The 27,772-nt window shown below is 48.5% G+C and overlaps 6 protein-coding genes and 1 non-coding gene across 7 annotated transcripts; 3 read left to right on the top strand and 4 right to left on the bottom strand.

Moving 5' to 3' along the window:
* The first annotated feature begins 3,466 nt into the window (after positions 1 to 3,466).
* On the top strand, positions 3,467 to 3,600 carry EDB93DRAFT_t77. Its single transcript has one exon. It is a non-coding gene; the product is annotated as a tRNA-Ile (tRNA).
* An 870-nt stretch (positions 3,601 to 4,470) lies between these two features.
* Positions 4,471 to 5,254, top strand: EDB93DRAFT_1241348 (RNA polymerase Rpb7; the record flags this gene model as incomplete). The annotated part of the gene is made up of 6 exons (XM_041451864.1): positions 4,471 to 4,482; positions 4,548 to 4,817; positions 4,868 to 4,918; positions 4,974 to 5,039; positions 5,093 to 5,158; positions 5,207 to 5,254. The coding sequence occupies 6 exons, from the start codon at positions 4,471 to 4,473 to the stop codon at positions 5,252 to 5,254; spliced, it is 513 nt and encodes a 170-aa protein (XP_041306211.1).
* Positions 5,255 to 5,384: 130 nt separating this feature from the next.
* EDB93DRAFT_1321681 (uncharacterized protein) lies at positions 5,385 to 11,023 on the bottom strand. The gene is made up of 19 exons (XM_041454944.1): positions 10,764 to 11,023; positions 10,571 to 10,705; positions 10,292 to 10,489; positions 9,553 to 10,240; positions 9,165 to 9,501; positions 8,850 to 9,093; positions 8,685 to 8,794; positions 8,444 to 8,634; positions 8,358 to 8,392; positions 8,254 to 8,304; positions 7,609 to 8,196; positions 7,451 to 7,549; positions 7,119 to 7,395; positions 6,990 to 7,060; positions 6,487 to 6,934; positions 6,343 to 6,434; positions 6,183 to 6,292; positions 5,823 to 6,122; positions 5,385 to 5,768 (listed from the first exon to the last, which is right to left on the bottom strand). The coding sequence occupies exons 1-19, from the start codon at positions 10,911 to 10,913 to the stop codon at positions 5,543 to 5,545; spliced, it is 4,350 nt and encodes a 1,449-aa protein (XP_041306210.1). The 5' UTR covers positions 10,914 to 11,023; the 3' UTR covers positions 5,385 to 5,542.
* A 35-nt stretch (positions 11,024 to 11,058) lies between these two features.
* On the bottom strand, positions 11,059 to 11,992 carry EDB93DRAFT_1154504 (cytidine deaminase-like protein). Its single transcript, XM_041449826.1, has 5 exons — positions 11,833 to 11,992; positions 11,659 to 11,766; positions 11,550 to 11,593; positions 11,445 to 11,485; positions 11,059 to 11,392 (listed from the first exon to the last, which is right to left on the bottom strand). Exons 1-5 carry the CDS (start codon positions 11,885 to 11,887, stop codon positions 11,200 to 11,202), a joined length of 441 nt encoding a protein of 146 aa, XP_041306209.1. The 5' UTR covers positions 11,888 to 11,992; the 3' UTR covers positions 11,059 to 11,199.
* A 1,132-nt stretch (positions 11,993 to 13,124) lies between these two features.
* EDB93DRAFT_1088072 (squalene epoxidase-domain-containing protein) lies at positions 13,125 to 14,747 on the bottom strand (the record flags this gene model as incomplete). The annotated part of the gene is made up of 5 exons (XM_041446100.1): positions 13,125 to 13,175; positions 13,229 to 13,379; positions 13,436 to 13,526; positions 13,584 to 13,959; positions 14,013 to 14,747. 5 exons carry the CDS (start codon positions 14,745 to 14,747, stop codon positions 13,125 to 13,127), a joined length of 1,404 nt encoding a protein of 467 aa, XP_041306208.1.
* A 5,889-nt stretch (positions 14,748 to 20,636) lies between these two features.
* Positions 20,637 to 24,409, bottom strand: EDB93DRAFT_1088015 (uncharacterized protein; the record flags this gene model as incomplete). The annotated part of the gene is made up of 18 exons (XM_041446096.1): positions 20,637 to 20,995; positions 21,046 to 21,211; positions 21,307 to 21,477; positions 21,533 to 21,772; positions 21,819 to 21,941; positions 22,056 to 22,228; positions 22,374 to 22,761; positions 22,823 to 22,858; positions 22,908 to 22,949; positions 23,027 to 23,075; positions 23,134 to 23,190; positions 23,243 to 23,321; positions 23,375 to 23,400; positions 23,455 to 23,527; positions 23,586 to 23,827; positions 23,897 to 24,136; positions 24,229 to 24,253; positions 24,313 to 24,409. The coding sequence occupies 18 exons, from the start codon at positions 24,407 to 24,409 to the stop codon at positions 20,637 to 20,639; spliced, it is 2,586 nt and encodes an 861-aa protein (XP_041306207.1).
* A 694-nt stretch (positions 24,410 to 25,103) lies between these two features.
* Positions 25,104 to 27,694, top strand: EDB93DRAFT_565784 (laccase). The gene is made up of 14 exons (XM_041456736.1): positions 25,104 to 25,181; positions 25,241 to 25,442; positions 25,496 to 25,547; positions 25,593 to 25,661; positions 25,713 to 25,843; positions 25,898 to 25,926; positions 25,979 to 26,053; positions 26,107 to 26,134; positions 26,188 to 26,923; positions 26,975 to 26,995; positions 27,048 to 27,196; positions 27,249 to 27,272; positions 27,321 to 27,385; positions 27,435 to 27,694. The coding sequence occupies exons 2-14, from the start codon at positions 25,264 to 25,266 to the stop codon at positions 27,545 to 27,547; spliced, it is 1,671 nt and encodes a 556-aa protein (XP_041306206.1). The 5' UTR covers positions 25,104 to 25,181; positions 25,241 to 25,263; the 3' UTR covers positions 27,548 to 27,694.
* Positions 27,695 to 27,772: the final 78 nt, after the last annotated feature.

Here is a 27,772-nt window from a genome sequence, read left to right as displayed (position 1 = left end):
GGGTTACAGAGTGTACTGGCCCTCTAAAAGGCGAGTTTCCATAGAGAGAAACCTCACCTTTGCGCCCTTAGGAGTGGTGGTTGCTGAAGATGTCCTGGACGAGGGGGAGTCCTGCACCTGCGACCACGACTGTGACTGCTACTGCTACTGCTACACCCGGGCAGCCACCTGCGACCATGACTGCTACTGCTACTGCTACTGCTACACCCAGGCAGCACAACTCACCATCCGCCCAGTCCATCTACCCACCACCTTCGACCACGAGATCCACCCGTGCCAGGGAACTGCCTGGCTACTACGCCAAGCTCCAAAAGGGCCAGATATCGAAGGAGACCGCCTCATTGGCAATGAAGAAGCTGTTAGAAGAAGCGTCAGAAGTAGACCTACTCAACGAAAAGGCTCACCTGGAGCTAGCCTTGGCGACCGTGGAGCCAGAGCCCACATTACAGCAGGCGCTGAATGGGCCGGACAGAGCAGAGTGGCAAGAGGCAGTTGACTACAAGATCAGCCAGTTAGAGAAGCTAGGCACGTGGGAAGTAACTGACTTACCTAGAGGTGCCAACGTCATACCGTGCCACTTCATGCTGGCAACCAAACGCGGACTGGACGGAGAGAAGCTCAAGCTTCGAGCGCGCCTCGTGGCAAATGGACAATGGCAACAGTACGGCGTTGACTATTTCGACACCTTCGCACCCACCGCCAATATGATCACGATTCGAGCGGCTCTGACAATGGCGGCTCAGAACGACTGGGAAATCCATCAAGTCGATATAAAAAGTGTGTACCTTTATGCTACCGTCCAGGAGGAAATCTACATGCGCGCACCGCCAGGATACCTGAAGGAGGGCCAGAACGGAAAAGTTTTGAGGTTGAGGAGGAGCCTGCCAGGGTTGAAACAGGCAGGGTTCGAGTGGGCGGAAGAGTTGGCAGGAGTCTTCAAGGATCTAGGGTTTACCAGGTCGAAAGTGGACCAGGCCGTTTACTACAAACGTGCTCCGAACGAGCATATTGTCATCACTGTCTCCGTCGACGACATGGCCGTCACCACTAACCATATCTCCCACATACGCCACTTCAAGGAGGACCTTAAGCGATTCTTCGAGATCTCGGACCTGGGGGAGCTGAATTGGTTACTGGGGCTGAAGGTAACGAGAGACCGAGCAGGACGTACCTTAACCCTATCCCAGAAGGCCTACGTCGACACTGTCATCGAACGGTTCTACCTGAATGATGCCAAAAGTGCCCAAACACCAATGGAGACCGGACTTACCTTGTCAGTTGAGCAGGGACCGGGAACCACTACGGAGCTGGAGGCTATGCGAGACGTACCATATCAGCAGGCCATTGGGTCACTGATGTACGCAGCAACCAGCACCCGCCCGGACATAGCGTTTGCAGTTGCAACGCTGTCCCAGTTTATGCGGAACCCGGGGAGAGCACACTGGGAGGCGTGTAAGCGGACACTGCGCTACCTAAAAGGCACAAGTGAGTATGAACTCACCCTAGGCTCAACAGACGGAGGGCTCGAGGCATACGTCGATGCCGATTGGGCGTCCCAGCCCCACAGGCACTCCATGAGCGGGTATATTGTCCTCCTGAATGGTGGTCCCATCGCCTGGAGCGCCCGCAAGCAACCACTGATAGCCCTATCCACCGCAGAGGCTGAGTATATCGCCCTGACAAGTGTGGTATGTGAGCTACTTTACCTTCAGTTGCTGATCAGCGAACTCTACGACCCTGCCCCCCAACCGATTCCCATCTTCTGCGACAATCAGGCAGCCATAGCCCTCGCAACGAATGGGAAGTTTCAGTCCCGCACTAAGCACATCGACCTCCGTTACCACTTCGTCTGATCCCACGTCAAGGACGGCATCTTCAAGCTCCACTATTGCCCCAGCGAGGACAACATAGCCGACGCCTTCACCAAGGCACTCCCTCGTCCACGCCTTCAGAAGCTACGCACGCGAATGAGCCTGGCTTGCGCTTGAGGGGGAGTATTGACATCCGATTCTGCTGAGTCCGAAGATACCGAAGCCGGAGAGGAACGGGAGGAGGAGTAGAGGGTACGAGCGCAAGAAGTGTGCTGGGGACGGAAGGAACAGGGAGTACCTGTTGACGTCGGGACCGAAATGGTCCAAAGTAAATTTTTACCTTCAAAATAATCGAGAGCGCTTACCGTATAAATACTAGCGCCCAACCGTTGCGAGCGTCTCAGTTCTTTCTAGAGACTGAGATGTGAGTCTACACCTTTACCGTTATTGTTACACTTAACTGACTTAGCGTAGTTGCTCTTACCTGTTAGGTACACGCTTCGTCAATATGAGTTCTTTCTAGAGACTGAGACTTGCTCTTACCTGTTAGATCCTTTCTATCCCGCTCTACCTCTAATCTCTAGAATCTGCACTCCACCAACTCGAAAATCCTGAGACATACTAGCGAGAGGTCTATCAACCGGTGCGAAGGGAGGGTGAAGAACAGGTGGAGACCGAGGTACAGAATGGTGCATTGAATAATATGGAGGTGCATAGCCGGGTGGGGGCAGATCCATGGCTGACATTGAGGAATGAGTGACAGGCACTGGCAGCCGCGGTTGATACCTGGATGGTTGTTGAATCGAATTTGGGGGAATCATATCTTGCGGGAATTCAGGCGCCACACTATTGTCATTTTTGAGACGGCGCCTGCGAGAACGGGGGGGATTAAATAAACCATCATAGCGTTGATTTTTCTTGAGTTCCAGGTGGTCGTTGAAGTGCTGCAAATTTCGCTGTAACAATTCACCAGCGGTTTGGAGGCATTACGAGGATACGAGAACAATGTGAATGCGACTGACTGGAAAGTGCCGTGTATCAAGCCGAGTGTGCCGTAGAGGAGATTGACTTTCTTACACTCTCCTATCTGTTGTCATGCTTTCATACATGTCCACAATCCTCCGTCTATAGCATCTTAAAACAAGAGAATGACCTCTATCGAAATTGTGTTCTGACACCCTGACAAGGTGTTTGATATACCCTGGGTGTAATTTTTTGACTATCTCTCTAGGATCTATGGGATCTGGATCATTTATGATTATACAAGGTTGCAAATTACCACTATTCCGTCTCTCGCAGCTGCAACACTCAAGAAATTTCTATTCTACTTGGACAGTACATCATCTCTAAGTAGCCTACATGCATCTAAAGTTTTTCGAGGTGATTCAAGCAGCGCATTGAGGTGTTTTGAACAATTTGCATATTACATCCAGTTGCAGATTCCCAGGAATGATAGTACTTCAGTGGCCACCTAGCCAGGCCTTCCCAGCGAAAATGGAGTACCGAAGTGAGATCTGCTGGCATCTGCACAATATCAATATTCATCTACAACTTAATTCAATTGTCCGACATCCCAATCTTGCACTAGTGGCAGGCCAAGTAGTAGCGAGAGGTTGTCCCATTCTCTTCAACATATTTGCCAGCTCGCCATGCAAGGCCGACTAGCTCAGTTGGTTAGAGCGTCGTGCTAATACGGTTCGTTGCTAAGAGCGTGTGTGTGACCGGTATTCACGCCCTTACCGAGGAACTTGATACGCGAAGGTCTTGGGTTCGATCCCCACGTTGGCCAATCTTTTTGTACACTTCCCACAACGGCTCTGTCTATCCATCTTTGTTCTTGACACAATGGCAAGTGACTCAGTCACGAGGCTTTGCAGTTAGAACGGTGACTGTATCATTTGATGTTCGTACAGAGGACTCATTTCACAGCTATTTTTGAGGTGCAGGGGAAACGAATTCTGTGACACCATTCTTATTTGTTTGAAGTTTGACGATATTACAAACAAAGTCACTTCAAAATCTTCAAATCAACAAGGCTGCCCGGAATAACTTGCGCGTCACACTTGGCGGTCTGATCAGTTTCGACCATTACTCTGATAACATATTTTCCAAGCGGATATACATTCAGTAGTCCGAAGACTGCATCACACGTCTCAGTGGCAACCTCTTTGAACACTATTTCAACTCCTAGTACTTCCTGGAAGGTACGCACTCACTCGATAATTTCGGTCAATATGCTTATTTGTCCCTGTAGATCCGCAAGGGCAATACATTTCTTGTTCATGGCAGCATGCGGAATTCGAGTGATTGAGACTGATCCTGGCGCGGACCCGTCATGAGTCGTTCACTACAATTATTTCACCTAATATCTTGAACTTACAGTGGTTGTTTGACACGATTATTTGGTAAAGTGAGCGCAAGCAAGTACTTATTGTAGTGAAACTATGGTAGTACCCTACTTACAGTCCAAGTAGGTATTTAGTAGCAATTTTCCATTAACATCGAACCAATATCCTGACTCCCAGAAAAGTTTACTCAATTGCAACTTGTCATCATTGCCTCGGCTGTATTACATCATCTGCCGCATCTGGGGAGGAACAACTTTACTACGTTCTGTGATCCATCAACTCGCGATCGCTCGTGCGTCAACCGAGCCAATATGTTCTTCATCGTGAGTACATCTCTCCCAGATATCCGTCACCATGAAATCTATCATGACCAAACTTCAATGCTCAGAAAGAATTGACGCACACAATTCTCCTCCATCCGTCATACTTTGGGCCTCGGATGCTCCAGTTCCTCGAGTCAAAACTCTACTCAGACGTCGAGGGAACATGTTCAGGCGCTTTCGGATACATTATCGCTGTCGTCTCTATCCTGGATATCGGAAAAGGCATGGTACTGAGCGGAAGTGGCCAGGCCGAATTCATCACCCGCTATCGTGCAATAGTCTTCAAGCCATTCAAAGGAGAAGTGGTCGATGGGGTCGTGAATAACGTTAACAAGGTGCTCCAAACCCCGTTACCTCTCCTTGACTCGCACTGAATAGCGCGTAGATGGGCTTCTTTGCTGACGTCGGGCCGTTGACAGTTTTCGTGTCTCACCAAGTGAGTTTGAATACCCCTCCATTCTGCTTCACTCAGCATCTCGTACCATTTCTAGCTGATACATCCGGACATGAAATTTGACCCAACCTCAAATCCACCATCCTTTGCATCAGAGGATCAGGTATCGTCCATTTATGTGTCGTCCCCCTAATATCCCTACCTTGTCTCGAACAGATCATCGAGAAGAACACTCGTGTACGATTAAAAATTGTTGGAACGCGCGTGGACGCTACCGAAATCGTGAGTCTTTTAATCTTAGTGCGACTATAACTGTTAACGCAACGTCAGTTTGCCATCGGAACGATCAAGGAAGATCATCTTGGTGTTATAGACTAGTCAAAAGATCGAATTTGGACGATCACCCTTTGTATACCTGCTATCACTGTATCCGCTGTGCTATTTACTGCAAAGTACTAATGTCATCCTCTTAGTCCAATTCATGCGCTTGATTAAATACCATCGGACGAAGGCATCTCACGACATGATACCCAAAGAAAAATAAGAACCAGAATACATAGGAAAGCAACTGGCTATGACCTACAAGGATAAGTATTCCAAGTATGAGCTATTATATATATGTAGTCAAAGCAGTCTTGTCTATGCATATGTAGACCTCTGCCCCGTTCATTCCTCATCCTCGAAATGCAGGACCTGCGCATCCTCGTCTACAGGTACATCCCTATATCCACGCCTCGCACGGTAGCCCATCGATACAGATTCTAGGTTTGACGCTACATATTCGAACGCGATGCCGGCAAGCCCGAGAAGGAACCATGGTACAGATGCCAGCGTAGCCATCGCACCAGACCCTGACCCATGCGAATAGTCGCCTCCGGGTAAACGAATCGTCCTGTGTGTCAACGATAAACATACAACACGCGCACATAAAGTAGATGTCACTTGCCCTCTCGCCATTCCGCTCTTGTTGTACCACCACCATGCAACAAGCGCTGTGATTGCAAAGGGAAACAAAATGACCATCATCCAGAACATCGCGCTGTGGCCATTAATGCCGGGACACAGGTGTGCCGTGCCTCGGTCTATGCGGTCGCCGCCCTCGCAAGTGGAATAGTGCACCTTGCGGTACGCCGTGCGTTCATACCAGTAGTCTTCTCCGTTGCGACATGAATCATCGGGCGGTCGTGGAATCGTGCCTGGAACAAGAACGCATTCACCTTGCCCGTTGCGGACATAGTTGAATTCGCTGTTTTTGGTCCCAGATTTAAATTAGCTCCAAGCAGGTGGTATCATACCCGTGACTCACCACTCAAAGTCCTCCGAGGTGCATGTGCAATTCCGTACAATGTTGTCTAGTGCCTTGGGCGTGTCTCCAACGACACAGTTCACATCACGTTTACGTCGGTGGTAGAGCGTCTGCACATGACATGGGTGACAACGGAAAAACTTAAGTTAGGACGACTCACCTGTCGACCGAACAAGCAAAGCGAGTCTCTTTCCTCGCTGGGACTCCATAGCTCAAAGTCATCATTTCCAGGATTTTCTACATCCACGAGGCCTGGAATGGTGTGTTTAACATCAACCATAGAGCATAAGAGCGCTCTACTCACATTTTCTATGCGTGAGAGATGAGAAATCTAAGTGCACGACCACCGAGCCAGCCGTCGCAGGGTACCGACCCAGGAGCATAAACTTCCGACTTGTATCCTCTGGCACCGTCATAATATCCCTCACTCTGATCTTCTCAGATGTGAACTTGAATTCTCGCCAAGTAAGACCTTCGTCTATGGTAAACAGGACGTGGTCTGTCGGCTCCTCATCGTTCACAATCACGATGATAGACCCTGAGTCGCCGAACTCCCAGAGATGGGCGTCCTTGTGAACTTCTTGCCATGTGAACCCGCCATCCCGGGACAGGAAGGTGTCGCTCTCCGTGTACGTGGCGAGTGACTCACCCACGTTCCCGACTGCCATCACCACGCCGACGACGGATGGGCTGCTATATGTTGCCCGAGCGTCAAAGCGTTCTGTATACCCGTGAACGTGGAGTGCACAGGCCTGCACACGACAAAATAAGTCAATTGACAGTGATGCTCACAAAAGCACAACATACCACTGATGTACAAGGGTACCTCTGACCTAGCGAATCCACTAAAGGAGGTAGAAGCGGCTTCCACGTGCCACCTGACGCAACGAGCAACGATCAACAAGAAGCAAAAGATACCCATGAAACAAGGCATACCGTCATTATGCGTGATCCTCGTCTGCAGAGCCTTACGTCCTGTGAGCGCAGCCTCTGCAGGATTGGCCACTACGTTAATCAGCGCAATGCCATCTAACCCCACGAACTTCTCAAAGTCTACATAGCCGGCATTATTCCTGTTCACGTTCTCGATGGACAGCCCAAAGTAAGTTCCATTGGAGTTGGATTTGAGGATGTTGCCCCATGGCGTCGGAACCTCGTTCATGGTCATGTGTAGGAAAATCGAGTCAGTGCTTGACTCGAGGACAGTGTATGCCTAGAAAACATCATGAACAATCCTATCGTTTGTAGAGTTAGGGCGAGCTGCGTACGTGGGAATCTGGATGCATGCCAGGAGGGAAATTTCCAGACGCAAACGTCCGTCCATCAAGTGAAACCTGCAGGTTAAGCGTGCCCCTCATTGGGAGGTACTGCATGTACAAAACTAGTCAATCAACAGCGCACGCACAGAACAAGTAAAAAAACTCACCTCAGCCACGATCAAAAACTCTGAAAACTTGGTGAACCCCACGACGTGATCAAACAACTTTGTCTTCGTCGCATAAAAGTCTGTCCCAGACACAAGCTGTAACGCATTCTCTCTCCCGAAAAACACCTGCGAGCCCTGTTTGTCTGCATACGACTCGCATAGGATCTGAGATGAATCGATCCGCAGCTCCTCATCGCGTGCCCAGTCACAGTTGACGACGTAGTCCTCCACCAACTGCCAATTCCGTCCATGGTTCCATGTGTACTGGGCCTGCGCGCGACACTTTTCGTACCCTGATTGGCAGTCCACATTACCAATCCAGATGAGATAGTCAGTCTTGGGCTGGAAGCGGAGCACTTGGGCCCCGAAGGTGTTGGGAGGCGAAGGCGCTTCGGAGGGATGCCAGTAGCGGCCTGTGTCTGTTGTGTAGTAGAACTTATTGGAGTCGGTGATAAGGTATGCGCGTTCGTTGCTGTGTGTGTGCATATAGAATGCTAGGAAACGCTCCTCTGAGAACTTTTGTTCCCATGTGTAACCCTCATTGCTAGATTGCCATATTGTGAAGTCGGCAAGACGAACGAGGACCGTCTATGGAGGCAGACGTGAGCTGAGGTATTGATATGGTAAGATGTACAGGACGCTCACCTTTGAGTCCTTGAAATACTCGCTCTGTACGATATCACTAGGGAATGGATGCTATAATATCGTAAGTTTCCATACTGGGAAGAAAAGCGAGAACAGAAACATACAATCTGGTGAACGATCGCTCCTTCAACAGGTTCAGCTGCAAATGACTCATGAGACCCAGACCCTCCATCACCTCTAAAGCACTCACCTTCAGAACAGTCTTTAGACATGGGCTCGTCCATGCGAGAGCCGCCTTCACACTTATTGCCTGGGATCTTGCGATATCCCGATGAACCCATGTACTTTTCGTCGGAAGTCCCAAGGGTACATTGGGTGCTGGGTATGCGCTCCGGACCTGAGGGCACACATTTACCATCACTCCGCACGTAATTGTAATCACTAGAACGCATGAGCGGTTATGATGGGCAGAGTAACCAGGAACAACGTACCACTCATAATCATGTTCCTCGCATGGGCACTTATCATCATGAACTTCCGGATCATGGAACTTCTCACCCATGTAGCAATCTGCGTTAGCCTTGCGTCTGGTGTACCATTGCTGAAGTATATGAGTAAGACCATTCTCGTGACAAGTTTACATCTCAGTAACAGACCTTGGCACCCATGATGCACTCTGATTTGGTACTGGCTCTTGCATACCATGACTCCTTATCGTTTGGACCACACTGTGGGCGCCCAAGGGTGGCGAAGTCGAGGTAGATGGCGACGTTGCGGCCCTGATCGGATTGTTGGGACTGCCGCATGACCTGGCCGAGGAGGAGGAACTTCTGAGATGTCGAATCTGATACCGTCGTCAGGCCTTTAGCACGGAATTGGATCCCCACATTGTACGTATTCCTATAGGGCGGGGCGTTTCAGTAAAATCGCATGTATGCACATGCAGCGAGCGGCAGGGCGGGAAGACGTACCAGGTCTGACCCATGTTCGTGGAGTACATGATGGAGTCAGTAGGTTTCTCGTCGTCGACGATGACGATGACAGTTCCGGAATCGCCGAATTCGTATTGAAATGCGCCTTCGTGGACCATGGTCCATGTCAGGCCAGCGTCGGTGCTCATGTAGGTGTTGCTGTCATCATACGGCGCAAGCGCCTTTCCAACGGAACCCACGCCCATAACGAAGCCTGGGGCGGGGGACGAGAAAACGGAGCCGTAGTTATGCATGTCTGTTACTGAGTGCAAATGCAACGAACATGGCTGGGAGGAGCAGGTGCCACTAGGGGCGGTAAGAGGATTCCAAGAGCTACCTGCGACGACGTAAGGCCAGTCCAAAATAAAACAAGAAACATCGTTCTCACCGTCATCGAACGTGATAACCGACTGTAATTGCTTGGTTGCCATCTTCCTCTCAACGTCTTGTGCATTAGAGATAACGTTGGCAATACCAACACCCTCGACGCCATATATAGTCTCATAGTCAACATACCCCATCATGTTCCTGTTCGTGTTCATCAAGCTCTCCACAAAATAGGTGCCGTTGGAGTTGCTGACAAACAGGGTACCGACAGAGGTCATGTCGTGCAAGACGACATCTACTGCTAGAGAGTGGACTGTAGACTCGACGATGGTATATGCGTTCTCCCGCAAGCGCGCCTGGGAGGCATGTGGGAAATGTGCCTTCGCCCATTCCTTAGTGTTCACAGTAACATATAACAGCATGTCACCCTCGCTGCCGGGCGCCAAATCCTTGAGCGCAACCACAGCAAACTTGGACACAATCGCAAATGCCACGACACCCTTGGCATTCTTGCCAATACCAAGGTCTTCGTTCTGCTTGGTGGTAAAGAAATCTGTGCTGGAGTACAGACGACTGCTTGCAATAGTGTGGGAGCCAGACATGGCGGAGGAGTCATAGGCGACGCAGTAGATCAGGTCTTCATGAGCATCATGTTTGAAGTCCTTGCTACTGTGGGCGAATTGGCAGCGCGAGACGTCGTCTAGGAGTAGTTTTGGTGATGAGACAAATCCATCTGTAGTGTAGTATGTCTACATAGAAATTTGGACGCAAGTAAGATATATATGTAAATAAGTACGCACCACGTCTCGACATTCTCCCCAGGGAATTTGGTCGCATTTCGTAGCCTGGAAGAGGGCATACTCCCACTTTTTAGGATCTGAGTGGAATGATAGTGGTTTTGGAACATAGGCTACTAGCTCAGGGACGGTAAACGTGCGCCATGACTTTCCGCGGTCGTCTGTGCGGTAATGCGTGTAGGAATTTGTTAACACGTATGCCTAGATAGAATTCGAAAGCCACGTCAGTGTGTTCAAGGTAGATGGGATATACTGGGAATAAGAGTATGAACAGTAACGCACCACGCGATTGTCAAACGGGTGCTCAATAAACATTGCAGCCTCGCCAGGTGGTATGTTATCCGCGCGTTGCCAGCTCTTGCCTTCGTCCTGAGAAACATGTATGTCCCCGAAGATAGCATCATGGTATATCACACTCTAGAGGATAAAGTGAATTATTATTAAGTGGACCCTGAGGCAGATATGAATGACTCACAGTAGTATCGTCGAAAAAGAACAACCGAGTTGGTGCATTGCTGAAGTAGTTTATGGCATGTTCTGGATCAGCGGCAGACGTGTAACCAAAATAAAGAAGAAAAGCTAGTGTTGACCATATAAAAGCGGCTGTCCTGTGCCAGGGAGCCATGCAGGACGTTGTGGATGAAGAAGTGTGTAGTGCACGTTGTATGTTGTTGCACAGTTCCAGCTAAGTTCCCTTGCTCCCGCAGCCAGCGTCAAAGTGACGCGAGGGTTTCATTCACAGCCACACAATTTCTACCATTTCGGGCAGGTTAAGTCTAGACCTCATCTTAGACTCGGAAGAGGACAATTCATTCCTCCTAATAAGACTGCAGAATTCATGCCTACAGGATATGATGTTCTCTTATTGTGTACACGACCTAGATGAGTTCAAAGAGGTATCAAAATGGAGCTTAACCACGATCTCTTTCCAAGTCTTCAGGTCCGAAACTAAATGGAAGTAATCCCTCAAGAGTACATTCTCGTACTCCATCTTCCTTGTCTGAGTAAGAAGATGCAGCCAAAAGGATGGGCATGTCGAGGGGACAGAATTCGCGAATTACTTGGCGACACATCCCACAAGGCGCAATTGGCGAGGCTACGTCGCTAGTATTAGGTAAGTAGTGTAAGGTTTGGAGCAAGGATGATGATAACATACGTTGTAACAGCGAGCGCTGCAAACTTACGCTTACCTTCACTCTGATATCATGATGTTTAGTTGCAGATCGACCCCCATGAACGCTACCAGATAAGGTGAACGCACCACTGCCTTCACGAATGCAGTACGCTCTGCACAAATAGTACCACCTGCATATGGTAGCAGGACTGTTGAGTAGCAAGAGCCAAGTAAAATCTTGAAAGACCGTATTCACCGTACGAGGCGTTCTCGATATTAGCACCTTTGATGATTTCGCCATCCTCGGTGAGAAGAGCAGCTCCTACACGAAATTTGGAGTAAGGCACGTATGCGAATGCCTTTGCTATCAAATACTCATGCTCAGTGCGCTCTCTCAGGTTCTATTTGAGTCGGGGCGATAGACTCGTACCTTCAACTGCGGCTTGGAGGAGGCGATCACGGTTTGAAGTTACGATATCTGTCATGAATAATTCGTTGGGTGGGATGATTAGAATCAGAGAATGGACGATCCAATAACTAGATCGTAGCACGCAGGATCCAGATCAAGATATCATAAAGTACCAGACAGGAGAATTCAATTCAAGTCACTTGTCACGGAGTCACAAATCCTAGTCACCAACCACCAAGGGCCTGTGGAAGACGTCCGAGGTTTTCCAGAAACTGATTCATACGAACCATACCAACGGGTACTCGGACTGGACCATGGTTCTTGAAGTACTCAGAGGCGGCCATGTCGATGCGCTGGTTGTGGGGTTCTTTTTCTAACTTATCCTGGCGTTTATCCATGCACATCAATCACTCGTTTTCCTACGTGGAAGCTGGAGACTTGACATTCTACAAGAACATGCCTCCCGCGGAGATCGTATGATAAGGTTAAGTTAAGGTGAATGTGCTGCGCATACTAAAGCACGGTGCCCGCGGATTCCGGAAGCTGGTCTCGAATTTACAGTCACTCCCTGAATCGATATATGACGCGACGAGAACCACACTTCAGAATATGATTATTGGTCATGCTATCTTCGCAAAATACGAGAGGAAGCGGATTCGAACAAATTCGAATGACAGGATATTTCAACCATCTCGGACGTCCTGGTTCTCGATCCCCAAGCCTTGGTATTGTCACATAAAGCATTGCATTTTATTTATGATCACTATGTTCCAGACCTTGAAACGCTATAGGTGATTTACCGTCCACAAAGACCAGCATCCGCGTCATCATGCATCACCATCGGGTGTTCTTTCTCGCGTATCCTACACGAGCAGTCCACACTGAGGGAGAGTAAACCGGTGCTACATGCATAGACTAGGGTTACGAAGTAGGCAGCGTACAGAGGAATTGGGTTACTTGCCCAGTATTTGCGCACGATATCAGCTTTCTTTGATCCGAATGTTGACGTCGGCGAGTCCCAAAGCGAGCCAGTTGTCGCTTCCGACTCGACCGACTCTCATCCGTACATTTGTGAAGTTACGTGCAAGTCGCTTCACGACGCCCGCTGGCAGTACATAACTATCGACGCTGCCGACATGAGCACGGCATAACACTACTTATATTGACCCTACAAGGCGCCAATTGAGGGATTTATGCCACTCGCAAAGCCCATGCTGTACTGAAGAGCAACGAGACAGTCATATTAATCGTAAGTGACGCAGTACATGAGCCATGATAACGGAAAGCTACGCTAATCTAAGTTGAGAAGGACATCACATCTCCGCCCACAATACTGGGCCCATGACCGACCCAATAGTCCATATCTATACCATAAAATTAGTCAACATGTTCCAACATGCGCATTAAATGACCTTACGACGTTAAGTGCTTTTACGAAAAGTATCGGGTATTCGTAAATTGGCGGAGCAGATTTATTTCCCGGTCTAGGGTGGGTAAATAATACCCAAATGGAGTAAAGCGCGATTGTAAGAGAACTCCGTGCCAGCAATAACGGAGACGCAGTTATTCTGGAAATTCCACAACCAGGTTAGCGCTATCGTAACACAATCGAGAGATTACTGACCCAGCTGCTAATGACATGGGGGCCTCAGAATACTCTGGACCTTTCCCGAAAAATTTGAATGCTCCATCCTGCATAATGTCAAACGCCTCGCCTACGCACATGGAACAACCATAAGCCTTCGAAGATTTGACAGTTAATTTCGGCTCACCTTCGGCTGCAAATAGGCCAGCCCAGCTCATGCTCATGGTATTGATGGTTGATGCGAGCGGTTTTCTTAGTTGGTGCCACTTCCGAAGGACGGCCGAGATTTCATCCCAGTTGCTAAAGCTCTCAACGTCGGCCAGAAGATCAGAGAGGATGACCGCGTCGTTCAATGCGACCGTCATTCCACCCGCAGTTAGCGGGTGGCGCATATTTAGTGAATCTCCCAGTAGAAACACGCCTGGCTTGCTACGTTCTCCCTGCGGTATGGCCGGAAGATAATAATGCGGGGAACGCCGGAGACGCCCTGTTTCCAGAGATTTGAGAATGGGCTCACGTATCGATGGCGAAAGCTGAGGAATAACGTCGTGCAATATATGCTCCTGCAATATCCATAGTCAGTGGGGGCGATCATGACCGAGATGATATCACAAACCTTGAGATCTGGCGGTGGCTCCTTGAATTCAACCAACATTCTATGCTCATTGTTGGGGAGCTCATAAAGGACGACCGGTCCAGCGCCTTTCAGTACTATCATAGTGGCATACTTTGGCACCGGCAGCTTTAGGTCTTTCACCATCAATCCTGCCAAGTATCCCTTTTGCTCAGGCTCGTATGGCATGTGTCCGAGAACGGTAGTTCTCCACTTGCATAAGGAACCGTCCGCGAGAATGACGAGGTCAGCAAAATACGACTCCGGCTGACCACCCGCTTGGGAGGCGCGGACACCTATTACGCGATGTGTCTCCTCGTTCTCGATGAGATCAGTGACTGTGGTCTCAATCATTTGGACATTGGGGGCCCGGCGTGCGCAGTCGCGCAAGGACATGACAAACGACCCGTGTTCAAAAGCTCTTGCCTCATAGCCTCGAGGGAATGGTGCGCAAATGCCATGCTCCCCTCGCAGAACGTAAAAACCTGCCGAGGGAGCAGAGTCAAAAGTCTCAAGACATGACTCCATACCAAGCTGCTTGAGAGCGGTAACACCGCCAGGCTGGAGCAATTCAGCGACCATGCGGTCTGGCTTTGCGAAAGACCGCTCGAGTACTGCTATCCGAAGGGGAGCAGTACGCTTGCCAAAGGTCTTCGTGGCAAGGGCATGGGCGAGGGCCGGCCCTGCTATACCGGCACCAACAATAAGTACGTCGTAAGAACTGGAAGAAGAGAGCATGGCGGGTTGAAGAACCGTGATAGACTCACTTGGTACTATTTATCGGAAAAACAGTCTTGTAATGATTGTTTCTCTTCGGGAGATATATCTGCACATGGTATCATTCAAACATATTCGGCCCATCAGATAATGTGCAAATGTGCAAATCTTACCTGAAAATCGTTCGACACAGTCTGGAAACCGAATATCATCTGAATCGGTTGCGGTTGCTTGTGACGTACTGTTACCGTTTGTAACACGTTTTTAAGCCAGAAATACGAGATCCGATCACGAATAGACCGTAACCGATAATGGTCACTCCGAGTTGAATTAAGTATTATAGGGCCGAGTCTCTTATCAATGGCACATGTTCGGTTCTAGCTCGTTTTAGAGCATGGCAGTTCCGAATCTTGTGCACACCATACTTTTTCTAGTATTTCACGGCGACAAACTGGCCCACCGGGTGTGCTAAAATCATGGCATGATCGAGCTAGAATTATTCAGGAATTGTTAACAGGGCTGCCTATAAGAGCGAGTTGTGAGTGATCTGAATCAGTAATTCGGATGAAATTGTATACGTGAACTTGGTTGCATGATCGCCGTCTTTACGACCAACTGTAACGTCAACGCTTCAATCTCAACGTGCAACAACTCCGGGCCGACACCTGGGACCGGGATGGGCTCGTTGTTTTACACAACTGATTACCAGGCCTGGCAGTAGCGCGCAGGCATGCCATATCGTTGGGCCGACTCGGAGATCGTTTCGGAGGCGCCCTTTTATCTCTGCTGAAATGAGGGCTGTGGCGCTGCGGCGGTGTCGGTCTTGCACGATCATACCGGTAGGGTCCTTCGCGGGTAACACCGGGAGTACACCATACTACTCGCGCCCGCCAACATTGTACCTCCACCATCACTTCTGCCCCAAGCGTTGAGGCAGAGAAAGGCATGAATCGTTGATGGTGCTCCTCAAGCTGCCAGCCCTGCGAGAACGGGCGTTCAGCAGCAGTTGATGCTGCCGAGCGAGATAATTGAAGAAGATTCAGGGGTAACATACCTGGGATGGATAGTCGGATTGCCTGTGCGGCATCCGATGAAACGTTGGATAGATAAGTACAGCAATTGCGCATCATTGGTCGTTGACAAGCGCAACCACTGCGATTTCTCCACCTGCTCTCTCTTTCTTTCGATACTGTTTCAGTTCGTGCCTTGCTTGGATTGAATCATCATGATGCGGAACTATTAGAAGATTGCTGGCATTCAAGCTGTTTGATATGTACGTACCAGCTGCCTCGGAGTTGGGATCCACTGTCTGTTGGTGCCGTATAGCCTTTTCATGCAGATGCCCTAGTAGTAATAGATAAATGTGACCGGTGACCTACTAAGCATTACGACTTCCATATTAATATTGACATAAGGTTGGACTTTAAGCTTTATATACAAAGTTTTTTTTTATAATTCTTCAAAGTACTAGCTCGACGTTTTTGCCCCGGCCTGCTCGTCGACCTACTGCCGATCTTCGGAACGGTAACCTGAGGATCCCGATAAACCTTCCCAGAAGAACTTTCGCTTGGGCTAGGATAATTTTGTCGCGCGGAGCACTTTCTAAATGTACTGTGATGAGTGCCTTATTAATATATTTTCGAAGTACTTCGACTCCTGACTGTTGACAAGAGGACTGTGTCAGGTTGTGGGGTGATATGCGAGATAGGTACGAATCGCCGTGTTAATAGAACCGAGTCGGGTGGTTCAACATCACCGCATCTCATTATTTGTCCAAACACTGGGCGCCACCCGGGCCCACCTACCCCACCAAACTCCACTCGTCCATCAGCATCTACTAGTACACGCCTTCTACATATCATCTGTGCCTTGATTGTTCTGATCTCCAGAACAGCGACGTTTCCGGATTCAATACAATCGGCGCAATCTATCTTCCAAGGCTCAATGCCGACCCTATCCCGCTGCATCAAGAATGACATAGCGGGGAAACTGACATATTGCGACCTTTTGACGCCAGTGAAATCACATTCATTCAAAAGGTCTTCCAGGGTGCTTTGGAACATTCTACCTAGGCTAGCTAGGTCCGGAATGCTGTTTTTGATTAAAATATTGTGGATTTGCTTGCAATGGTTGGTTAAGGTTCTGATACTTATCGTGCACCCCTGCAGTGTGTAACCAGGTCTGGCGGTTGACGACTAGTCACTGAATTTCACGCACTAGATTCTAAGCGAGCTCAAGACTAACCCAGATGCATCGCCATTCCCTCTTCTGGCGATGTACAACTCGTCCGGACTCCAGCAGACAGACAATACTGTGAGACTGTGAGCTTACTTCCACCCACTTGCAATACTCAGTTGTCTGCAGGGGGAAAGTGCGCAAGCCGGGCGGACACCCTTGCTATCATGATAGTCAATTTTCGTGTGCGTTGCTACTCTCTCAAGCGGGGTTGAAGACCACGCTGGCGCCTTCAAGTTCCGTATACCATAATGACTAACTCATGCCAAGTCCCACCCCAGCCAGACGATCGACCTCAGATCTAATCTCTGTATAGCCTTCCTCGCCTAGCTGCAAATGACTCAGTATCAAGCGCTGAAAATAAGACACAGATAGAATTCAAAGCAATCGACGAAGAAGGATCTCAGAGCGTCTATTGATAATCTCAAGTTCTCATGATCATATTCTTTGGATTGACAGATATGTAGATTCATTCTTCGGGGAGGCGAGTGATGATGATGATGGAATCCCTCGTATACTCTACAACCTTACCTTGTTTATACAGGCACAGGTATAGACGCTGTTGGGCTCGACACTGTTGAAACTCGAGGCCTACGTCCAATCGGTCTGAGCGATTAGTGGGGAATCTCGAGGTTATGTAGTATATAAAGTCCGAGCGGAACTTACTGACGGATCCGTGAAGTGCAGTCGACCGGTAGCATGGCGACAAATCAGATTATGTCAGTAGATATCACAGGTGTGAGTGGTCCTCAAAAGGCAACGTTTGGTGTTGAAACTTGAGCCCAGGCCTACATAGGTCTACCTCCCAAAATTCTCCGGCCGGCCCACCTTGCCGTTTAAGTACTCACACCTCTCGGTTAACGTCACATGTGTTTCTTGTTCTTTTTCTATGTGCGCTTTATGCTAAGCAGGGTGTTTGTGCCAATCAAATCAGGAACGCAGAACCACTTAATTCATCTCAGCATGCTTTATCTGTTCGGCCTTGCTGGAGAAGTCAGTACGCATGCCTTCTCCGATTCTGCAAGCACATGCAACGACGGCCCGTTCGTTCTTTTCATCTCTTCACTCTCACTCTATCAGCGGATATAGCTGGCCCGTGAGTGGTCCTCAAAAGGCAACTAGTGTGAGTTTATGCTCGATATTCTGTAGGGGAAGCATTAATACTACCTACCTTCTCAGAGTTCAAGTTTATTCGAGGCAAGAAGCCATCTGCCGGCGGCCCCCCCATCGCATCATACCGGCGACGGCAGAGGGTAGAGAGGTTAAGTCATATCGCATAGATAAGTTATGCTGCAATAGATTCTTTTGGCCTCGGACCTAAACTGACCTAGCGGACTAGCACTGGGACTCCATCGGAATTCTTGGATTAATCTCTGGTTTTGCACCTGAATATTCGAGGCAAATTCATGTGCTGACTCCTAGGATTTGCTACCAAGTACTTTCCCCCGTAATCCATCCCATCTAGATGGGGGCGGTGCACCACAGAGCGGAGACTCGGTGGAGAGACTTGGACATAATACTTTTCCAAGGTGATAAATTCAATTCTAATCTGGTGGTCGAGAAGATCATTTGCAGGGATGGCTAGTGGTAGAATAGGAGAGGGAGTTGTGTCGGAAATGTGTTTGCTTAGGCTGGAGTCAATTTCAATTATCTCGCGACCATATCGGACTTAAGTGCGTCTAAATACGAAGTACGTAAGCCGTATTACACACGTCGGTTAGCCCCATTTGGCTAAAAATATCTTTCACAGTGTTAACGTTCTATCATATAGGCTATTATTTTTGCTTGGTACGCCATGGGTTGCTTTGAGTTCACATGTTATCATGGTGCCGAGTTAACGAACATGGTTGAGTTTGCAATCTATGAGGACATCACAACAGACTTCGAAAACTGCAATAAACGACATTCAGGATCCCTATCTCTTTCGGAGTCTTTCCGCGACGCGGTGATACCGCACCGCCCGTTCCACAGTGACATCACCCAATTCTTGTATGCACTCCACCAGCACGAAGAGACCGCGACCATGTCCTTTAGAATGAACGAGCAAGCTTCCAGGAACCTGTTGAACGACCGAAAATGCATGAAACATCCTGGCCGCTTCATCACGTGCACCCGGGTCCCGCAGAAGATAAACCTTGACTCGAAAAAAAAATCGTACGTTTGCAACCAGCAGGTTCGGTACGAGTTCAACGTTCAACATTCAACCTCCGACATTTATTAATATTGCTCTAGACTTTCTCCTCATGTTTAGCGCGTGCCGTAGTCTGACCCTTGTAGATTCGGACAGGCCAAATTAATCCTTCCAGCACACTGCATTCGCCGAGGTCATCATGATGACATGGAATCGGCACCACTAACGGGCCGACGATTGAATACTACTGCCATTAACAGCCATGGAATGTTATGCAACTGATTTATCAAGCCCGTCAAGATGGTTCCAGCAAGCGCACGCACGCATATGCACCACATCACGGTGACCATGCTAACAGTTGAATCGAATGACACTGACCGTCATTCCAAGCATTCTTTTGCCTTGTAAACTTGACATCATGCCCTTCAAGGCAAGAGCATTGTTCGAGCCCATCAAGCTTCACTGGTGTACAACTTCATGTTGCCCTTCATGGTACTAGGATGGACAATAAGCCACCTGCTCGATCGTTGACTCTGACTCATGTGATGTAGCAGTTCTCGTTGCTGCCATCTTTGTCATGTTCTCGGCTTGCTGGTCTAACAGCGTGAATGATTTTTTAGCCTCACGCCAGCGTCGTTTGACTCCATGCTTGTGGCGGGGCCTATCTGCTGGCGAAGCTATGGATGTACTGGCCTTCTCCGTTCCTCTAATGGTACGGCCAGAGTTTTTCATGTAATATCAATCTATTTGGTTCCAGGGTTTCGTTCCTCAGCCTTCAGGCCAACTCACGAGCATCCAAGCGGCTCGGTGATGAGTAAAAATGTTCGGAATAAAGGCCAAAAACGACAAGGAGCTCTTGTATCCATCACAAACCGGATAGATTTGATGTCTTCACTCTGCTGGCAAGACCGATGAGCGTGTCATTTGTTTCGTGTGGACTCTGAATCCGGCTACCATAGGGAACCCAGGGCACTTAAAAGCAAGCAGCATGCCCTCCTGAGGTATATCCCATCGCCTCACACAAATAATGCGTCTCCCCTTCGTTTTGCACATCTTCAGCGCCGTTTGCATTGCCGTCTTGTCTTTGCCTGCCAGTGCAGATGACAGTGGATGCCCCCATAATTGCGACCCATTTTATGATCTATGCTGCGATGGATTTGGATGTGGGCCGGGACCCCTTAACGTGAGCATGAGTAGGTTTCTGCGCAGAATTGACCCACTGACCTGCTTTGTAGGAACCGCCTTCATGGGTGTGTATAGGTAGGAAGAATTTGCCCTGCAGATGCATTTGACCATGCTGACTGTCCTGGTATCTACAGAGGGTTGGCCTTGGGTTGGCGAAGCTTGAGCAGCACGTAGTACCAGTGCTGTATAATGGTACTGTTCTGTGCTTCAAAGAGGATAATTTTGAGTCACAAACATAAATGAGCAACATTTTTTGTTAGGCGTTTTCATTCAAAGGACAAGAAATGAGATATCAATGAATTTTTATGGGGGTTTATAACGATGGTCTAACTCATCGTCCCATATTTTATCAACCCAACTTACACGACAACCTCTCCGCTCACGCAACCCATGAGCAGCGCATCCACACTGCCACCTGTCTTCTCATCCAGCCACGCATCGAACTCCTTAAACAACCGCATCACTTGATGCCCATCCGCCTCAGCCTTTTTTGCGGGCCACATACGCTTCTCCTGAATCCCAATGAAGTCTACCCTCAACCCATCCACATCAGACGATCTGGGATGCGCGTTCGGGGGCGGCGGCCACTTGATCGTCATATCCACCGTCCAGACGTCAGTCCCGTAGAATGAAGCTTCTTTGATGTGGTGTCGTGCAAATTCCTCCGGTGGACTGTTATCTAGCGTCCACTCTAGTACATGCGCATCGAATGCAATCACTGCACCAAGAGCTTAGTCTACGCGACATCCACCATATATATAAACTCACCAGTCCACATTATCCCCGGGTGATCAATCTTCAATGTCATAGTCCTCGTCCCCTTACTCTCATTGACGGTATCATTGACGGCTGAAACCGTAAACTGTTCTTCTGGTGGCCAAGGTGCGTCATACGCCGGGTCTAGTGGGAGGTCAATCTTGTATGGTGAAAGGAACTGCACAACGTTCAAATACACCACCCAGACGCCATATTCGTTTGCAAATTAATAGTCAGCATCACCATAAATGTGCTGAATGTATCAAGTCTCACCGCTGAAAATGGATATAATGTATCCCAATCACCGTTCCAGTCGTCCATGATAACAGCCTTTGGGGGCACCCCGGCTACGCCGAAGTGTCTCGTGATGTCATGGACCAAGTCGTCAAAGCCAGGCGCGCCATCTGCTGCTGCAATATGGAGATGCTGCTCCCGTGTGTTTAACTGAATCGTTCACGTTCAGTTTCCTTTACAAAACTGCACAGGATCTGGCACTTACGTCTTCCTTATGAAGCACAAACAATCTCTTTTGATGATTTCTATCAAATACATCCTTTCTGGCAAACACTGCCATCAATACTCCCACTACAAGGAGCAACATTGTGACTGCTTTACGCAGAGCAGGCAGATCAAATCGGTGAACGAATGGTGTAGTGAAATTAAGCGTGTAAGAACCCAAAGTCGCCACAATGGAAGCGATGATGTACTCTGCTGGTGCTTCAGAGCCAATACGCCCAGTCTGTGAAAGGTATGAGGAGAGGACTATGAAAAGATAAATCACTCACTAGCGGTACGAACACAACCAAAGTCGCAGACGTCAATTGAGTCCCCGTCAACAGTGGGATGGTCTGGCCCAGAGCATATGTCCACAAGCTCACCAAGCCGTCTTTGGCCTCCGGCTTAGCCACCTTATTACGCCCATCCTTCGCTCCATTAGCATTACCATCTCGCATCTTTTCTGCTGCATGCATCATTTTTATCCCATCATCATTTGCGGAGGAGGCGCTCAAGTACGAAGTCACCCGATCAACAAGTAAGGCTCCAAACGTTGAGAGTGCACTAAGGAAGAACACCGCACTTGATCCAACACCAGCGAACTGGCCCGCTGCAGCCAGGAACGCATAGGCAAGGAGTTGTGCATGTAGGAGAGCTTTTTCAGGTACTGGGGCGAAAGGGAGCTGAGTTATGAGCGCTCCTGCATGGAGAAATTTGTGAGTCATGATGCTAGGAAGGAATTGAAACAAGATAGACATAATTCTAAGCGCAAAGCACGAAATCAAATACGAGTCAAATGGGCTTGTGGGAAAAATCATAGCATATGCTGAAGTAAAATCACTCACCGCACATCGCTGCGGGGCCATACAATATCAACGGCTCAAACTCGCCCCCGAACCAGCTCATTCCCCGGCCCAACACCCGCTGCATCATGAAGGCAACGGCATTCGCTCCCACAAGTGCTCCTAGCCCTCCGGAGAGCACGGAAAATAATGCCTTCACCATCGTTGCACCTCTTGCACTGGGCCCGCCCGCGGTTCTGACAAGCACACAACTAGCAATGAAAAGCAGCGAGTAAAGCACCTCAGCTGTACGGAACGAGTAGACAAAAAATACACCAAGGTACGTAAAGAAGACGGTGCGAGGGCGGCCGTAGCCTGAGGCGAGCCCTGGTAGCGGTGAGGCGGGCGAAGTGAGGTGTTTAACGAGCGCGAACGTATTATCGGCCATGTGCTGGAGTGATGAGGACGAGAATCAATCTCAAGATTAGATCTAGGAAGTTCAGATAACAGACCTGTGCAACGCCTGCCTCGATGTTTTCTACCAGATCCTGTACCACATTAGTATATCCCGATATTTTAGTTAGTCAAGTTACGCACCCCGCGCATGTGATACATGTAACTGTTACCAACAACTGCCATCTATGTGCTGTTAGCATTAAAACTTTACCGACGAAAGAGAAGCAGGAGATAAACGTAGAAAGAAAGGTCGGACGTACGTCAAGCCCAGTGACGTTCAAGTAGTACTCAAACTGCCGGAAATCAGTGCTTACAGCCGACAGCATGTATTAGTACGAGAAAATTCAGGGAAGACAAAGAGACGCACTCAGAGAGAAGCACACCCGAGCTGAAGATCTCGTTTGCAAAGATAGTTCCGTATGGTCTGTGTACATTTGTATTATAAGACCGAAAAAAAAGAAAGCAATGAAACTGACCGAGGCACGTGAGAATACGCCTGAATCATCTCGTGAGACGTCGCCTGGAAGAGAAGTTCGGGGCCTGTGGTGCCAGCAGCTACGAACCCATATCAGCTGCATAAAACTACGTCCTATATGCGAACAGCTGACCTTCCAGATTGATGACAGCACGGACACTGGGAGAACAATGTAAGGTGAAATGCAAGAGGAGTAATAATTATGGAACACACGTGGACGCAATAGGATGCTGGGTCGAGAAAAGGTGGGAACCATCCTGTAGAGATTCCTCCGCATTATTGAACACTGCGGCTGCATTAGCACAGATTCTACTGGTATGGCATCTGAATTAGACAAAACTCACAAAATATGACTGCATGCTTTGGCTCCCACCCAGGGGTATTCACTAGCACCCGCACGCACTCAATCATCACGCCAACTGGTAGCGCGTCATCTGCAGCGCCTGGACTAGGAAGGGTGCTATCGAGATGTGAGTTGACGAGCACTGCGTCAACTTTTCCCTGGTCCGTGCCATCGCTGAGGCGTATTATGATATTACTCAAGTTGACATAACGCTTATACAGCCGCGCAGCCATCATATCGAAGCTATCGAGCACACCGGGAAGTTATATAAGACACAGAAGGTTATTGAAAGCGATGAACTAGATGACGTACCGATGACTACCACTGCCCTCTTGCCTCCATACCTCGCACTGGAGTTTACGGCCGGGTTGAGTGGCCACGACACGCTCACACTCTTCTTTGAGCTGGTAAGCCTTTTCTGTCATCCAGGCATCTGCGAGTGCGTGTTCGCGGGTGCCAGGCGTGCGGTATCCGATATCCTCTGACAGATACTTGGCATATTGCAGGATTGTTGCTTCGGAGAGCTGAGGCAGAGAGGTCACAGGATCATATCTGGTGGTTGAATTCAGGTTGGGTTCAACGTACAAGTAAAGCACCTTTTAGTTAGTATTGACTCGAGTTGGAGACATGAAGGAATAACGCACTGGTCTACAACGGGCGTAGGTAATGCTGCGGGTGAAAAATAAGTTGACAGGGTTCAATGCGGGATTAATGACAAAAACGCGTACAATACTGGTGCTTCAATGCAAGCCATGGCAATCCAATGAGGAGCGGTAGTAGCGCGAGCAGAGACTTTGCTGGCCCCCATTGTCGCGTCCTAACCATGGTATTCAGGGCGAGAAACTTAGTTTAACGTCACTGTTTAGGCAGTTAGCTGGAGAGTAAAAGAAAAAGAAATTGTATGTATGTATCACTGCAACATGCGTCGTGAACTTGGAAACAGTTTCAACAAAAAACAACCAGTGCAAACTTCAAACGTATTATAATAGATAAATTACGTGAACTATTTTGATTGGCTAAGACAACTAGGCCTGCACACTTGTAAAATTTTGTCATGAGATCAAAGTCATCAAATGTATGTCCGTCCAACCTGTATATGTGGCCATAATCAGAGTTATACTATGTAGAGCGGAACTTACCGAAACGGACAACGAGACCTGTCTGGACTCTGCCATTTTGTCGTTCAACTATTGCCATCACACACAGCTAACGGCTTCCAGCCATATATCCACTCTGAAGGCCTCCTAGTCACAATGATCAAGTGTCTGATATGTGGTGCCGGAAGAGCGGTTTCCAAACCGTCAAGGTTTCAGCGTCAACTTCTGCAGTCTAGTTCATAATGCCAATTTGCTGTTAGTGGCTTTAAGTTTAATCGTTGAATGATGCTCATCTGTCGTCATGTTCTTCGCTCCTTTCCGTTTTGATCTAGACCAACTAATCTCTACTAACTTGTACAAAAGCCAGAGCATATCCAACTTCACAATGTGCACTCCTTGTCTTCTAGCGCATCGTATCCTGAGTGATCTGTGGCTCCACCAACCCGAAGGCCCCGCCCGTCCGCCGACTTCCGTACGACAATCTTATCGCGGATAATCAAGTCTGTACATTATCTGTCCATTCCGTTGCCTTTGAGCTGATATCCGCGTCTGATGTCAGGGTTCAGCATCATATTTTATCTCATGTTTCCCCGCACCGTTCTCGCTGGCTGCCTTCTTGCACTGTCACATGCAGTATCGGTAGCATCTTCAAGATCTAACTATGATAACTCACCGTCTAGCGCCTCCCCGTTCACCCTCAAGCCTGTTGCTGAACTCGTCATCGTCAATAAAGTGATCGCGCCTGACGGCTTTGCACGGTCGTGAGTTAATGCTTACATGCTCCCTTGCGCATTTTCATCTTTATCCTGTACAGGGCAACACTTGCAGGAGGGATTTTTCCTGCTCCTCTCATCAAGGCGCAGAAGGTTTGCTCAATTATTTAATCGATGTCTAACGCTGATTTTTCGAAGAATGACAACTTTAGCATCAATGTCGTGAACAGGCTACATGACAAAGATATGCCTACATCGACGAGCGTAGTACGTGCTTTACTCTTTTTCTCACCTCAAATTCCCTGATACCCTTCAAAGCATTGGCATGGCATCCAACAGAAGAAGACGAACTGGGCAGATGGCGCATCGTTCATCACTCAGTGTCCAATCCCCCAAAATCGCTCCTTCCTCCACCAGTTTAGTGCACCCAACCAGACTGGAACTTTTTGGTTCGTGCTCTCATTTTCTATGGAGAAGGAATGCTAGACTATGTCTTACGATAGGTATCACTCGCATTTTTCCACTCAGTATTGTAAGTGTCCGCAACTATCTATGCGACCAATGCTACACAGCTTTACGTCCAGGTGACGGTCTTAGAGGACCACTTATCATATATGACCCTGACGATCCCCATCAAGACTTGTATGACGTCGATGACGGTGTGTATCTTTGCTTCCATGTGTAGACCGAGCATTGATCAGCTTTGGCATAGAGAGCACAATAATCACGCTTTCCGACTGGTACGAGTTATCTTGTCAACCTTTTGCATTCCAAATCTTACAAGTTCCTTCAGGTACCACGATCCTACACCCAAGTTAAATAAAATTTTTGCCCCCATCGTCGCCAACTCCACCCTCATCAATGGTCTTGGGCGCTACCATGGCGGACCCAAATCACCTCTTTCTGTCATCAATGTCGAGCAGGGCAAACGTTATCGGTTCCGCATTCTCGGTCTTTCTTGTGACCCATCATATAACTTCACTATTGATGGCCATACCATGACAATTATTGAAGCAGACGGCATCGAAACTGTCCCTGAGACTGTGGATTATCTTCCAGTGCTCGCTGGCCAACGCTACTCTGTCGTCGTCCACGCAAACCAGCCTGTGGATAATTATTGGGTTCGCGCACCATCCAACGCTCCAAACCAAACGTTTGCGGGTGGCTTGAGTCAAGCCATCCTCCGGTACAACGGCGCGCCCGATGAAGATCCTACAAGCACTCCTGGACCCTACATCTTGCCATTCAACGAAGGGAAGCTTGCATCTTTGCACAGCATTCCTGTCCCCGGTTTCCCTGAGATTGGCAAAGCGGACGTCCACATCAACTTACTTGCTTCCACTGTGAAAGGTGTCTTCAGAGTCAACAATGTTTCGTACCACAACCCTCCAACGCCGGTTCTGTTGCAAATGCTCAGTGGAGCACAGCATCCCTCGGATTTGTTGCCGAGCGGAAGCGTATACGAGCTTCCCTCGAATAAAGTAGTGGAAATCGCCTTCCCCAACACAGGTTTAGCTTTCGGAGGCCCAGTAAGTGTCTCTCTTAGTGTTTCTCACTCTTGTTATTCATTCTCGTTATAGCATCCTATCCACCTTCATGGAGTACGTGATTCTGCCGTTTCTATGCGATTCCCTGTCTTAATGCTCTTCATAGCACACTTTTGCCGTTGTTAGAACTTCGGGAAACAGTACAACAAACTTTGTCAACCCAATCTGGAGAGACACAGTAACTATGGGATCAACAGGGGATAACGTTACGATACGTTTCGTCACGGACAATTCTGGACCGTGGTTTATCCATTGGTAAGCATTCTCGTTACATTCCATGAAATGCATCTCATGATGTGTTTACCAGCCACATCGACTTCCATTTGAACCAGTACGTATGCACAGGTAATGTTTGAGCCACAAACTAATTCCTACCTAGCGGCTTTGCGGTGGTCATGGCTGAAGCTCGGAATCAACTTGCGAACATCAACGCAAGCATTCCAGGTACGAGGGCCGCGCTATTGATTTCAAGCACGCTAACCGACCCTTCCAGCATCTTGGGCCTCGCTATGTCCATCAAATAAACCATCTAGTCAAGCACGCCTTGGTGCTTTTAATACGACAACATCACGCCTGGGCTACTTCAATGCAACCACACTCACGTGATCTACAAAATCATCGAACAATCAAACTTTTTCAATTCCTGCTCCATACCTTATTTTATTTTCCACCTCTAGTTTTCGAAAAGTATCGTTATATCCAGGCATCCGACCTTCATATCATAATGATTTATTGTCGCGCGTTTTACCTGTGTATTCATTCTCCCATTTAATAGCTCGTCTATGCATACCTTTTAGGCCCGGGAGTAATGTGGTTGTAATAGTAATTGTG

The sequence above is a fragment of the Suillus bovinus genome (assembly GCF_016758785.1).
Source record: "Suillus bovinus strain UH-Sbo-P2 chromosome Unknown EDB93scaffold_40, whole genome shotgun sequence".
Lineage (NCBI taxonomy): Eukaryota > Fungi > Basidiomycota > Agaricomycetes > Boletales > Suillaceae > Suillus > Suillus bovinus.
This window is presented reverse-complemented; position numbering and strand designations above follow the sequence as displayed.

Bases quoted from the DNA above. Each gene is read 5' to 3' on its own strand.
- EDB93DRAFT_1154504 (XM_041449826.1), bottom strand. From the start codon at position 11,887: ATGACAGATATCGTAACTTCAAACCGTGATCGCCTCCTCCAAGCCGCA. The intron at 11,594-11,658 runs GTGAATACGGTC...TACCATATGCAG, and splicing joins TATCGAGAACGCCTCGTACG to GTGGTACTATTTGTGCAGAG. The intron at 11,486-11,549 runs GTGCGTTCACCT...TCATGATATCAG, and splicing joins CTGCATTCGTGAAGGCAGTG to AGTGAAGGTAAGCGTAAGTT.
- EDB93DRAFT_565784 (XM_041456736.1), top strand. From the start codon at position 25,264: ATGTTTCCCCGCACCGTTCTCGCTGGCTGCCTTCTTGCACTGTCACAT. The intron at 26,054-26,106 runs GTGTGTATCTTT...GCTTTGGCATAG, and splicing joins CTTGTATGACGTCGATGACG to AGAGCACAATAATCACGCTT. The intron at 27,273-27,320 runs GTACGTATGCAC...ATTCCTACCTAG, and splicing joins ATCGACTTCCATTTGAACCA to CGGCTTTGCGGTGGTCATGG.
- EDB93DRAFT_1321681 (XM_041454944.1), bottom strand. From the start codon at position 10,913: ATGGCTCCCTGGCACAGGACAGCCGCTTTTATATGGTCAACACTAGCT. The intron at 10,490-10,570 runs GTGCGTTACTGT...AATTCTATCTAG, and splicing joins ACCCGTTTGACAATCGCGTG to GCATACGTGTTAACAAATTC. The intron at 6,935-6,989 runs GTATGTTGTGCT...TGTCGTGTGCAG, and splicing joins GGTACCCTTGTACATCAGTG to GCCTGTGCACTCCACGTTCA.